This window comes from Antechinus flavipes, chromosome 4, assembly GCF_016432865.1.
Source record: "Antechinus flavipes isolate AdamAnt ecotype Samford, QLD, Australia chromosome 4, AdamAnt_v2, whole genome shotgun sequence".
NCBI classification, from domain to species: domain Eukaryota; kingdom Metazoa; phylum Chordata; class Mammalia; order Dasyuromorphia; family Dasyuridae; genus Antechinus; species Antechinus flavipes.
This window is the reverse complement of record NC_067401.1, coordinates 168,472,646-168,486,214: the sequence shown is the minus strand read 5'-3', so window position 1 is coordinate 168,486,214 and position 13,569 is coordinate 168,472,646. Positions and strand designations below refer to the sequence as shown.

Genomic DNA, 13,569 nt, shown 5'->3' with positions numbered 1-13,569 from the left:
GACGCAAACTCTAGATCCCAAGGCCCTAGAGGGGAAAGAGACTTGGAGGGGAAGAGGGAAACCCACCCCAAACAATGCCCGATCCCCTCTAAGGCAAGCTGGAGCTGGAGCTGGAGCTGGAGCTGGAGCTGGAGCTGGAGCTGGAGCTGGAGCTGGAGCTGGAGCTGGAGCTGGAGCTGGAGCTGGAGCTGGAGCTGGAGCTGGAGCTGGAGCTGGAGCAGAAAGAAGTAGGAGCAGTAAGCAGCTGCAGCCCAGTGCCAGGGCTCCCCCTCCCGCCCTCCCTTCCCATTGGCCTGCTCGGAATTTTGGAAGCCCGGGTGGGCGTGGGAGGAGAAGGGGAAGAGGAAGGGAAGGGGAGGAGGTGCGCGGGCCCCTGAGGGGGGTAGAAGGCGGAGCTCTTTGTGCAGGCGGGGAAAGTGGTAGGGAAGAGACCGCGCGCGGCCGAAGGGGGGCGGTGCTTTGTTTTGCGGGGCTTCGGCGCGCCCAGTACCGGGGAGGGGAGAGGAACAGAGAGGAGGGGGTGAGCGCGAGGGGCGGGGAGCGCAGTGAAGCCGCAGAGAACGCGCGGTAGGCGCGCGCGCGCGCGGTCCCCGGACTCCCCTTTTTGTGTCTCCTCGCTCCCGGCGGCGGCGGCTGCAGCGGGATGGAGGAGCTAAGCAGCGTCGGGGAGCAGGTCTTCGCAGCCGAGTGCATCCTGAGCAAGAGGCTCCGTAAGGTGGGTGGTGAGTGGGTATATTACAGCTGGCCGACCTCCCTACTTCCCGGGCTCCACACCCTCCTTGGCCCCCTCCTCCTCTAACTGTCCCAGGCGTCCTTTTAACCCTAACCCTTCTCGCCCTCTCCTCCCTGCAGGGGAAGCTGGAGTACCTGGTGAAGTGGCGAGGATGGTCCTCCAAGTGAGTCCGAGAACAATGAGCTCCCAGCCTCCTGCCCGGGCAACTTCTCCGTGCGCTCCGAGCTCCCCAAAGCCCCCGCCCCTCACCCACTCCGGGCTCCCGGATGGCGGAGTGGGCTCCGAGAATGGTCTGGGGGTGGCTTAGGGTTGAGGGCGAAGCCTACAAAGTTGTTTTTGTTTTTTTGTTTTTTGTTTGGGGGAGGGTTGGGGGGGGTGGAAGGACGGGGTCTTTACAGCTTGTGGTTTCCGGGAGCAGTTAAAGGGGAAGCTGGAGCTCAGCCCTCGGGGGAGAGGGAAAAAGGAAGAGGGGGGAGGGGGGCTAACCTTTTGTTTACAAATAAGCGGGGCTTGGGGATCTCCCCTCCTACTGCGCAGAGCTCTGTTCCCTGTACACCAACTGTCCCCTGCGCTTCTGCCTCCCCCATCCCCATTTGTTGCATGCTGCTCTCGCTCCTCCTCGACTTCCCTCCTCCCTTCTTAGCTCTACTCTTTTTAAGATACAGTCCTTTACCACCACCTTTTCCTCTCACCCTACTTATCCTTTCCTCTGTCCTTTCACCGGGCTTGGATGAGGGAAGAAATCCCAATTGCCAAACTTGCACTGGAGAGAGAAATGGAAATCTAAATACATAACAGCACACCCCTCTACACCCTTCTTTCTATGTTTTCCCTGCTGTAACCTGAGCTTTCTATTGATGTATGGTGTGTTGTTTTTTTTAAACGAGAGGGGATTTGGCATCCCTAGAAAAGTCCTTCTGTTTATGCCCAGCTGCTCCCTATAGACTTTTTTCCCTCGTTTTCTTTAATTTTCCCCTCCTTTTCTCTTAATATTTTTTGACCTGACAGTTTCCTCATACATTTGTGTTTTGACCATATTGTTGTGCCTAATTCTTCACCCATCTTTAATTTTTATGCTAAATATTCCTCACCTTATTTACAAGTTTCTAGCCCTTCCATAAAATCTCTTGCAACCCCTTCATTGTGTCTGGGCTGATAGGTTATTGGTTTCTTACCTTCACTAGATGCTATTGTGTTTTTTTCCTCTGAAAAGGAGAAATCATTTTTATTTTTAATAAAAGTTTTCCTTTTCATTTGATACAGAAGTAATTAGGGGTTCTAGATTGAGTTTCAATTATAGCCCCATGTCGGTATTGATGTTTTCTCTAAATTTGTCTCTATAAAGTTCAAGTTTTTGAGTTATAAAAATCTGCCATAAAATACAAGAAGTCTCTTGTGGCCTGTCACTCAGCAGTCTTTTTCACCTATGTCACCTGTGTGTGTTACCCTGCCCAATGCTTTGCTTTTCCAGACATAACAGCTGGGAGCCAGAGGAAAATATCCTTGATCCAAGACTGCTCCTAGCCTTCCAGAAGAAGTGAGCAAGTTAACATATTTCTTGTTTCTTTGGGGGTGGGGGGAAGGAAAGGAGATTGTACCTCTCCTGATTGCTAGAGGGGGAGGGGCTAAAGCCTAGTCCCATAATGCAGTAGGTCAAGGTGGAGAAATGGGGGAGGACATCAATGATAGCTTTATCTTAACATTAGAATAACTGGTGTATGATGTGCCTTGAGACTTCAATTTGATCATTGTAACACTCAGATGTCTTTGAGGGATAGGGTCTGTTATATTTTCTTTTTAGTAAATCCCATAGCACCTCAAGACACCCAGTAAGCATTTAGTTATCTAGTTCAGCAAACATGTAAAAGCAATGTGGGATTGACCAACTGTCACCCATTTGACATCTCTTTGCCTCAGTTTCTGAGAATTAGGCTTTATCCCTGGTCTCCTCAAAATCTTTAAATCCTATTAAGTATGTCTGCTATGTATGAAGGTTGCCTTAGACATGGGGAAAACACAGAATTCTAAAAACATGAAATTAATGCCCTTGTATATCTAGCTAGCTGAGCTGTGGATGATTGATGAAAAATTCGTCTCAATAATTGTGAACCTGACTCTTCCAGTTATTTATGTTTTAAATAGTCTGTTTTAATCTATTGGTTGATTAGTCCATGGTACAAATGAAGCTGTAGTCATAGTTGAGTTTCCATTGCTTTGTAAGGAACAAAATTGCTTTAACTCTAATTTTCTAAGCTAGCTGTCTTAACAAATGGGTGCCATTGGTCAAAAAGGAAAAATAGGCAATAAAGAAGGATAGCCCAGTGTATCATTCACTACTAGAAAAAACTCAAAAGTACATACCATATTGTATCATCTCCTATATAAGGGACAGCACACTTATTTTTCTTTTGGCTGTTAAACATATGATATTGAGTGAGCACTGTGGGTCCTTTTTGCCTCTCCCTAGGGTTAGATGTGTTTGTAATTCTAGATGTCTCTATTTTTAGGCAGGAAATGAGTTCAGGAATATGCATCCCAAGTAACTCCCTGGAGAAAATGGGGAGTGGGGAAGCATGCCCCCCTCCCATAAGATCAGAATTGGAGGAATGTACATACTGTGTTCAGTGATGCTGTTTCAAAAATCGTACACTTGAGAGAATTCTGAACAAGCCCATTGGTAGCAGTGTGTGGCAGTCGTTTCTGGATAGGATTAATATTTTCCCACTTTCAATTGATTGCCCTGTTGATAGAGACATGGTTTCTTGATAAATTAAATACTCAAAAGCTTTCACAGCTGGTGTCAATCTGACAACATTATTCTATGTAGTTCAGGCTGCATCTATTTTCCTTCCACTTCTCCCCCCTCCCCCCCACCCCTCCTACACACACACACTTTGTTTCTTTGTGAGCTTCTCATCTGAGTCATGACTTGAGATAAGGGAACTAAAAAATAATTAGAAATGGGAGAATAGCCACTTGCAGAATAGTCAGGTTTGGAAGGGATCATTAAAAATTTGTTAACAGAATACGAGAGATCTTTCAGCAGAATCCCTAGTGAATAATTCATATCCTACAGATTTGGGAGGAAATAGGTTGGTTAATTAAACAAAAATAGAAATTTTGTATTCTGAATAATTTCTACATGGGGCATTTTGGAGCCATCTAGGAAACAAAAAGATTTTTGCTCCTAGAATGGCAAGTGTATTATATTCCAATGCTTGTCATCTTCTCCCTAAGAGGTTTTTTTTTTAAGACTTCACCTGGGAATTCATTAGTATGTATGTCATTCTCAATGAGAAAACTCCTACCAAGTTTGTACCTATCCTAATGAGACACCGAGAGGTTAACAGGACTTAACTTGGGTCACACAGCTAGTATGTATTTGAGGCAAGACTCAAAGCCAGATTTTCAGACTAGAAACCATTTCTGTTTCCATTATACCACATTGTTTTTAGGGGAACATTTTTTTTTTAAACTTTTAATTTTTTGTCTGCCCAAAAAAAAAAAAAAAAAAAAAAAACTTAGTGAATCTGTTGAATTTGTCTCTTGGAAAGAAGTGGAAAATAATGTTAAATCCTGAAAGAATGACATTCAACCTTTGAAACTGGGTCAGTAAGGAAAATGGCTCTGGGATTCTGTTCTCCCTTTTAGAAGATGAGATTATCAAACAAGGAAATATCAGTCTGGTATGTGTTAGGATCACAGGTCTGTCTGTTAAGGATTTTAGAGATCATAAGTTTACAATTGAGATTTTGAAGGAACTCATGTAACCTAATCCTTTTATTTTACAAACGAATAAAAGTCCCTGAGAAGAACTTATTCAAAATTACAAAGAAGTGACAGATTTGGAATCTGAATCCAAGCTAGTTAATCATGAAATTTGTTTGCTAAACCATTTAATTACCAGAGAGTTTCTTCATCGTTCATTGTGATAAAGGCAAAGTGTTGCTATTTCTGTTAGGGAATTTAAAGCTCCTTGGTTTTTGATAACCTTTTCTAAATTTGAGTTAATGAAATTGTTCTGTTTTATATTTGGGCCTAAGATATAGTATAACAAAATACTTAGGGAATAAAGAGAATAAGAAAGTACAGGGATATAGATACAATTTGTTGATCTTCCTTGCTTGGGGGGAGGGGAGGAAATAGGTATTTATATATAGCACCTGCTATGTGACAGGCATTGTGCTAAGTGCTTTATAAGTACTTTCTCATTTTGATCTAGAGACTACTGTGAAAGCTTGAGTAAATGATGAGATAAGGAGCCCTCAAATAACTTCACTTTCAAAGACTATTTATGAACTGACTCTAAACCTGTCCTCCGGAGGTGAGGGAGGAATAGACTTGCTAGTGACAATTTAGGAGTAAGTAAAATAGGAAGGTTACTATGCAGTGCTAGCTGTGACCCTCATAATTATGTTTTTAGGGAGCATGATAAGGAGGTGCAGAACCGGAAGAGAGGCAAACGTCCCAGGGGCAGACCGAGGAAACATGTGGTGGTGTCAGCTTGTAGCAGGCGCTCCAAGATCAAGGTTCGTAGCCAATTATCTTCAATTTTCTGGCACTTTTCCTCTGGCCTTACCCCACCCTCCTACCCTTCATCTTAGAACTCCTTTCAAGGAAGTAGAGAATGGAGAGTAATGTTTAGCAGAGATTCAAGTAAAATCCAGAACATTTAAATGAAAATTAAGCCTGTGATCTCAAAAATGTAAAGTTTACTTTTGTCCACTTCAAAACTTTTCTTTACACAGGAAAGAGACAAAATATTGGTTGGGCCCCAAGCTTCTTATTGTCACTGCAAGTGTCTCCCAGTGGGGGGCACTAGAAAACCACATACTATTTTGTTCCCTTTCTTTCCTCCTGATCTTCTCCAGGAAAAAAAAAAAAAAATGGGGGATGGCTTTGTTTTTGTGCAAGAGAACTTTTAGAAAAGAGAGTACCCAGTTAAGGTAGATGGAGAATCCTGCGTTGATTATTGCATGTATAACGATTCCCACCCACCCTTAGGGAAAAGAGATAAAAGGTTTAATCCCATAGACTTGATTTATCTGTCATCTTGTTATTGCCTTCTTAAAGAATATTTATATAAACAGAAGATCAGGGTTCCCTAGTTTTAGATGTGAGTCAGATTGTTTGGTTCCTTTCTCTAGTCTTAAATGAAAATCACCTTGCTGATGCTTCCTGCCTCTGGGAAAAAATCCCTACTGTCTTGAAAGCTCAATAGTAATGGGTCTCAGACTGAAGCTTCCCTCTTCTGAGAAAAGCTGAGTAAGCCTGTATCATAGTTCTTCTTTTTTTAAAAAAACTTTGATAGGATGATATTTGTGGGTTTAATTTTATATATAAAATTACAGCTCTTTAGTGGTAATTAAAAGTAAGCCATAGAGTATACTGTGGCTACCCTAGCCCTCTAAGTAGGGGTTTTACACATAGTTTGAGTGGCAATGAAAAAAGTCAAAGAGGAGGACGTTTTTGTAGCAGCAGGTTCTTTGGAATTCAGATGGAGACTTTTTGGGGGGTAACTGAACAATTTGTTTTGCTTGACTACATATGTTTATAAAAAGTTTTGTTTTTCTGAATGTGAGAGGGCAAGTTAGGAGGGAGAAGTAATAGTAGGCTTAGGATTCTCTCAATTTTTATCAGATTGTTGGCCGTTTAAGGACAGGTGGCTAAATTGTTATAAGCCTTTTACTCTCTATTCCCTCAAAAGGGTGAGGGGACAGTAATTTGTGGGTTTTTTTAGATTCTGTCATAGAGCCAAACACTAGGATAAAAAGAAAGGAATTAGGGATTTCTACATTTGGAATTGGGCACCAAAGGCTCGTCAAATGGAACATAATGTATTTGATAAGTTATGATAAGTTGGAGACTTGAATTTGAGGACTAGGGAATCCAGGAAAAAGTAGGTAATATTTTGTTGTTTCCTGGGATAGGTGCTAACTGATTTTGAGTGATGAATGCCAGACTAATCAGTTGGATGAGTGAGTTAATTAACAACCTGGTGAATAAAGCTAAAAAAAGGAAAGAGCTTTCCATCTCCTTCATACCGTACCACTGATTTGCTGGTTAATATGATTCAAGATACCCAGGAAAAGTAGATAATATTTTGTGGTTTTCTAGGATAGGTGCTAACTGATTTTAATTGGTGAATGCCATACTAATCAAAAGAGTGAGTTAATTGACAATTTGCTATCATAGGAAATGCTGGGAAAAAAAAAAAAAGGAAAGAGCCTGCCATCTATTTCATACCTTACCAATGATTTGCTAGTTAATATGATTCAAGGTACCTTCCTTTTGTGCTTTAGATAGCTTTGTGTAAAAGAAATAAGTGAATCCTTCCCTTTTCTGTTGTTTTCATTTCTAAAGAGTAACAGGTGCATCAGCTTAAGATCTACTAAGCTTTACAGAAAGGATGATAATTTATTTCTCTTTTATTTATAGGAATCGGATATGCCATCAAAATCAAAATCCAGCAGTTCCTCTTCTTCCTCTACCTCTTCATCCTCCTCTGATGAAGAAGATGACAGTGACTTGGAATCTAAGAGAGGTCCCCGGGGCCGAGAGACCCATCCAGTGCCTCAGAAAAAAGCGCAGATCTTGGTGGCCAAACCTGAGGTAAAGGATCCCATCAGAAAAAAGAGAGGTCGCAAGCCTCTTCCCCCAGAACAGAAGGCGGCCAGAAGACCCGTGAGCCTGCCAAAGATGCTAAAAACAACTCGGAAGGACCTGGGGCCATCGAGCAAACTGCCATCCTCACTCACTGCCCCCGTGACAAGCCTTGCTGCCCTCAAAGCCCATGCCAAGGAGACCTGCAGTGGCCCCAGTGGCTCACCTGCCACTGAGAACTTGACCAGCCTGATGAAAGGTATGGCCGACAGCCCCAGCCGAGGAGGAAACATCAGCTGGCAGAGCTCCATTATGCACTACATGAATAGAATGACCCAGAGCCAAGCCGAGGCAGCCAACAGATTGGCACTCAAAGCACAGGCCTCTAACAAGTGTGGCCTAGGACTGGACCTGAAAGTGAGAAACCAGAAGGGGGAGCTAGGACTCAGCGTGCCAGGAGCCAGAGTTATGACGTCCCCTAGTGCTGGGAGTGCTGAGCAGAAGTCGGGGAGGACCCCGGGCCTACACAATGGGGGCAAAGTGGGGGCCTCCACCATTGGCATTCAACCAGCTTCAAACCAAGAGCTGAACCTCCAGGCTTTGAACTTGCAGAGCATGAAAAACGGTGCCCCAGGGAGTGCTGTGCTTCCCCTGTATCCTGCAGCGGCCAATCTGAAAACCTCCAGTAATGCTAATCCCACCGCTGGGAAGGGGCTGGGCAGTGGTACCGCCAGAGTGGCTGGAGTTCTCCCTGAAACGAAAGGTGAGAAACTGGTAGCCAGGGGTGCAGTTGTTGCTGCCTCTGGAAACAAGAGGGACACGCTAAAAAGCAATTCCAAACCCAGCGGGCAGGAGAGTCACTTGGTTGCAGGTGAGAGCCAAAAGACAACAGCCCTGTCTGAGATGAGCACTGCAGAGGAGAGTAGTAGCACTGACTCAGAACGGGACTCAGCCTCTTTCCCAGGCACGGCAGGACAGAATCTGTCTGTCTCCATTCAGACCAGCCAGGACTGGAAGCCCACACGAAGCCTTATTGAGCATGTCTTTGTCACAGATGTGACTGCCAACCTTATCACAGTCACTGTAAAAGAGTCCCCAACCAGTGTTGGCTTTTTCAACCTGAGACATTACTGAAGCTGACTGTCATCCAGTCTTAAGATACAGCACAGGTGACAGAGTCTCTTCTTCAAGTGGACCTCTTAGCCTTTCATAGTGTTCTCTTTTTGATTTTTATTTTTTCGTCACGATGTCTGTTTGTATTTTTAAGTGACCCATAGCCTGCCCAAAGGAAGACAGACTGGGAAGGTATAGCTTTTTCACTTCCTTCGATTTAACAAACATATAGAGGATTCCATCAACCACCAACCTGTCCTTTATCCCAGCCCATGTGTGAACATAAAACATGGATGGATGCATTAGGGAAAGGGGACCAAATCTCAATTCCTTGTTATTTTAGTACAACCTAGATAGACCTTTGTTACAGGTAGGTAGTACTGGCTGATTTACACACTACTACTCCTTCCTTTATTATTTGTCAGTTCACAGCAAAATGGGTTGAGCCAAATGGCTCTCAGTGAGTGGCTATTTTAAGAAAGAAACCGATTTTTAAGAGTGTTTCATTTTCTCCATATTTGTTACCTACCTTGTTCCTCTTGCCACAGCATAGCAAAGGTGAATTTTCTATGTAGTTACCTGAAGGTGACTCAACCCCAAGAAGAGCAAAAGAGGTTAAATTGTCTTGCCACCTTCTTCTATGGGTTAACAATTCCTGTCCCCAACATGGGAACGTTCTTCAATACAATCCTTTTTTCTGTTGAGGAGGTCTTATTGGACTCCTTGATATTTGGGATATGTTGTTTACATACATTTCTTTAAGCTAGTATCAGTTTCTAGAAGGTGCTATACGTGGATGGGCCAGCCTAGAAGTTTCATATGAACTCTTTACTCCTCAAAGTTGTAGTAGCCAAAGTTACACAGGCAAGTGAGGAATTTGCTATGACTACAGTGTCCTTACATACCTGAAAATTAGGAACTGTGACCTGAGAGTAGAATGAAGTATACACTGAAAGCAGCATAGGAGAGTGTTCCTAGGGTAAGATAATCTTTTATCTTTCTGTGGTTCTAGCCAAGAGTTAACTGCTGCAGTAACCCATATCCCAAAATCATTTCCTGTTTATGATCATATGCCAAGAAACCTTCAGGGAAGAGAGTGCTGGGAATGATGGACATTAAGAGTTCTTGTCCCATTTAGTATCCAGGTGACACCCTTCTTCCTCATTTCACTTTAAACTTATTCTTGTATTTCCTGGGTGACTACTGAATAGGAAGATGAAATAGCTTTGTTTCAGTTGACACTTGTACCATTCCTGGATCCTAGTTTTAGAAGTATGTTTATGAGGACTTTTCTATAAATAGACATTGACATTCCTAACATCCTTTCTATGTTATAGCTGTTATGGTATACTTATAAGGTAGTAAACTTATAAAGAAAGGGCCACTGGCCAGGTTAATGGGAGATGTTTCAGATCTTGTTAACCTATCTATATGTCCTGGATTGTTCTGCCCCCTTTGAGAAACTGGAAGAACTTATCTCTCTGTCCTTCCCCTCTCCCCCCCCAAGAAAAAAAGAAAAATGACCCTTTTTTTTTTTGTTTTTTCCCCTGGATGGGCCAGTTATTTGGCCCCATTATTTGGCCTTCAGGAGCCACTAAGAGAATCTATGTCCAGTCAGTTCCTGGAAATGGATTTTTTTTTCTTGATAGCCATCCCAGCTGTTGTTCAGATGTGCAACATTGACATTCCTAACATCCTTTCTATGTTATAGCTGTTGTGGTATACTTATGAGGTAGTAAGCTTATAAAGAAAGGGCCACTGGCCAGATTAATGGGAGATGTTTCAGATCTTGTTAACCTATCTATATGTCCTGGATTGTTCTGCCCCCTTTGAGAAACTGGCATAATCCTTTCCCAGATTAGGAATTGGGACCAAACAGAAAAGAGATTTAATTCTACTATAGACCATCATCTTTTAGTTTAGAGATATATTTTAGTATGGAAGAGGATAGACCATTTTCCTTTAAAAATACCAAACAAATCTGGAAGCGTCCAAGAAACCTGGCAGTTTCCAGGTACTCACCTTTCTGCTCTTTTTGCCCCATGGGTTCCCTCCATAAACTGTTCATTCTATTGATACTTGGGGGACTACCACTAGGATGGGTAAAAAATAAGATGTTAAATTGTTCCTGAAAGAGACATAATGCTGTGGTCCTTCCAAAACTAGGCTGTGTCAGATATGTCTTAAGATTTAAGGAGAGTGGATTGTAATTGCCCAGCAGCCTAGAAGTAATCAAAGAGTCTTTTTGATACCAAAAAAGAGGGGGGGAAATTTTCTACTTCTGTTTTTAACTATTCTAGTGTGAAATCAGCCAAATGAATCTTGGAAAGAAAAGGGGCCAATGAGATTGGGAGGGATAAGGGAGAATTCTTTATCAAGGTTATCTCCTTTAAATAAACCCAAAGTGGCTTTTATCCAGGATGGGTTGGAAGGAGTGCTTAACCGAGACTGATTTTTCTGGGGAAGCATGACCATGGTCAAGGGACTCTTTCCTTGTTGTCCTTAACCCATATGCCAAATACTAAAAGTTGGCCTTTATTGTATTGGAATACAAACTTATTGTGCCTTTAAGGAGTAACATTTTCATGTCTACTGGAAGCAAGGTGAGGCAGGAGAATTGAGAAGCCTTTCCCATGTCCTTTCTTACCTAGTTCTTGAGAATAGCATGAAGTTTCCTCGTTTGGTATTTCTTATAGTGGTAAAGAAGTGGCATTTGCTTACCTGGAATTTGGAGGTTCCCTGCCTAGAATAGGAAGAAGGGAGAAGTTTCTCCTCATTCCCAGAATAGTCCGAATGGGGTTATATGCACTTTCTACTACTAGAATGGGTTAAAAGAAGAAATTTGCATAGTCCAGCATAGCAGGGGTGCAGAGGAATGGATCTGGGAGGGTAGTAAAACTAACCTCAAATTAGTTTATGGTTCTTAAGACTAGGCCTCCCAAATGGGCCTCCAAGTATCGTGTATATAATCCCACAGATGTCCCTGCTTGCTTTTGAGTCACCTTATTAGCAAGCAAACTGCTTTTTAGCAGACCTCCCAACCCCATGAAGCTGAAGTTTCCAAGTTTCTCAGCCTATTCCCATCAAGCACTTTCCTGCCTTTTAGGCGAAGTAAAGCAAAGGCTCTGGGCTGACAGTAGGGGTTCTAATTATGATCATTAGTGAATGAGGACTACAGCTATTAAAAGCAAGTGTGTTTGTTCTTGGGTGTCTTGTCTGATTTGAGAAAGCTCTCATATACAGCATTAAGACTTTTCCCCCAAATTACAACGTTGTGCCTTTCTGTTAACTAGCTATTTCAAGTCCAAAGTTGAATCAGGAAACACCTTATTTCTAACCAGTTCTGCCTTTTTTCTCCCCTTTTGTTTAAAATTTTGACATTAGGTGTTTTTTGTTTTAATCCCAGTGGCTCATATATGAATAAGAGATGTGTTTGTTCACACATTTGAAAGAGACACTTCTCTATTGTGCATTTTATTTCATCTGTGTTGGACAGATGTTTGGAGCTGGTGTCATATGTTTACCAGTAAACAAAACTAGTATTTAGAAGTCTACCTTTTTTTTCCCTCCTGAAAAATTTGCTGCTATGTTTTTTGTGTGTGCGCACATATGTATAGCTAGTTGTCAATCAAACATCTGATTTAAGGTTTGTTGCTACTTTTTACTTCTAAGGGTTTCCTAATCGAATTATATGGCAGTATTTGTATATTGAATGGATATTTTTATCCTGTTTTTTGTCTCCTTTTTATTTTTTATTGGACAGGAAGAAGTGGTCGGTTTTGTCATCTTCCTTAGAGGTTTAGTATATATATTTTTATATATATATATATATATTTTGTACCAAAAAGAGTGTTCTTTCTTTTGTTACACTCAGATTCTGATAGATAGGGAGGGCTGTGGCCTGAAGGGTTTGTTAAAAGAAAATTTTGTTTGCAAAGGGGAGGGAGGGGGTAGGGGAGAGAAAAAAAGAACTGTTCTTGTAATTATGCCAGTGATTGGCTTGATGTTTTTTTTTTAATTTAAAAAAAAGCCAAATCATCCATGTATGCCACTTCTAATTGCTTTAAACTACAGCTGTTTGCTTTTAGAAAAACAGAACAAAAGTAGATATGTTATTACCATGGAAAAGCTTAAGGTCTTTGTTGAATCAGGACAGCAGCCCAGCCCAAATATTAAATCAAAAACAACTAGTAGGAAAATGTGCTTTCCCCTCCCCCTTCCTCTACATCCCCAAGGAAGCCCATAGTGGTTTGGGAGGTTTAGGGAGAAAGTTGTATTCAGATGACTAAATCATTTTCTTGTTTGCATCTCATGATTGTGTGTGTTTTCTAGTATTTTGGGAAAACTAGCACTATAGCATAGATTGCAGGTTGTTCTGGGGTTTTTGGTTTTTGGTTTTTGTTTTTTTTGTTTTTTGTTTTTTTTTTTAGATTACTCTTAATTTATTTTACAGGAAAAGAAAACACTAGCAAATGGTGTCATTTGATTTTGTACAACTTTTTTTTATTAATAAGTTAGTGTATCAATAAAAAAAATTTTACTTTTCAACTTCCATGTGTCAAATGTGATAGCTGCAAGCTCAAAACAAATTTTTCTTTCTCCTCTGCTTCCCAAGGATCCCGAGTTATAGGTAGTATAGTGAGAGGGCTGGTGTGGAAAAATTGCTTCGTAAAAGAAAATAAAGAATTGCCAGAAGTAGGGTTCACCCTGTATTATTGATTTTCTTTCTGATCTCCATCCCCATAGCTGTATTTAACTATGGAATACAGAAGCTATTTACAATTAAAGCAGAAAAGTGTGTGTGGGGGGGGGGGGGTGCACTGGAATGATGTTGGAAAGCTACACCAGTCCCTGAGTGCAACATGTGGTAATGCTTTAAAAGGACACTGCTATTAAATTCCAGGAGACTTGCCATTAAACATGTGAAGCTATAGGACTACTACCACTAATCCATAGCTCATAATAAAGAGATGATTTGCTTATTGCATAACCTTTGCTGAGCCTTTAAGGTTTGTATTACCCTCAGCATGAATTTATTCATAAATTTCAACCCTCTAGGGATGACCTAACTTCCTTTGAATTAAGAGGAAATTGGGCCTGGATGCTGGCCTGGTCTTTGG

At 41.7% G+C, this 13,569-nt stretch overlaps 1 protein-coding gene across 1 annotated transcript; it reads left to right on the top strand.

The window, feature by feature from the left end:
• The first annotated feature begins 469 nt into the window (after window positions 1–469).
• CBX2 (chromobox 2) lies at window positions 470–12,997 on the top strand. The gene is made up of 5 exons (XM_051995440.1): window positions 470–715; window positions 853–896; window positions 2,205–2,270; window positions 5,157–5,262; window positions 7,172–12,997. Exons 1-5 carry the CDS (start codon window positions 644–646, stop codon window positions 8,468–8,470), a joined length of 1,587 nt encoding a protein of 528 aa, XP_051851400.1. The 5' UTR covers window positions 470–643; the 3' UTR covers window positions 8,471–12,997.
• The last annotated feature ends 572 nt before the right edge of the window (window positions 12,998–13,569 follow it).

What these genes read in the sequence shown, in the direction of transcription:
- CBX2 (XM_051995440.1), top strand. Translation starts at nt 644, where the DNA reads ATGGAGGAGCTAAGCAGCGTCGGGGAGCAGGTCTTCGCAGCCGAGTGC. An exon ending in TGAGCAAGAGGCTCCGTAAG is followed by an intron (nt 716 to 852) that starts GTGGGTGGTGAG and finishes TCCTCCCTGCAG; the next exon opens with GGGAAGCTGGAGTACCTGGT. An exon ending in CTCCTAGCCTTCCAGAAGAA is followed by an intron (nt 2,271 to 5,156) that starts GTGAGCAAGTTA and finishes TTATGTTTTTAG; the next exon opens with GGAGCATGATAAGGAGGTGC.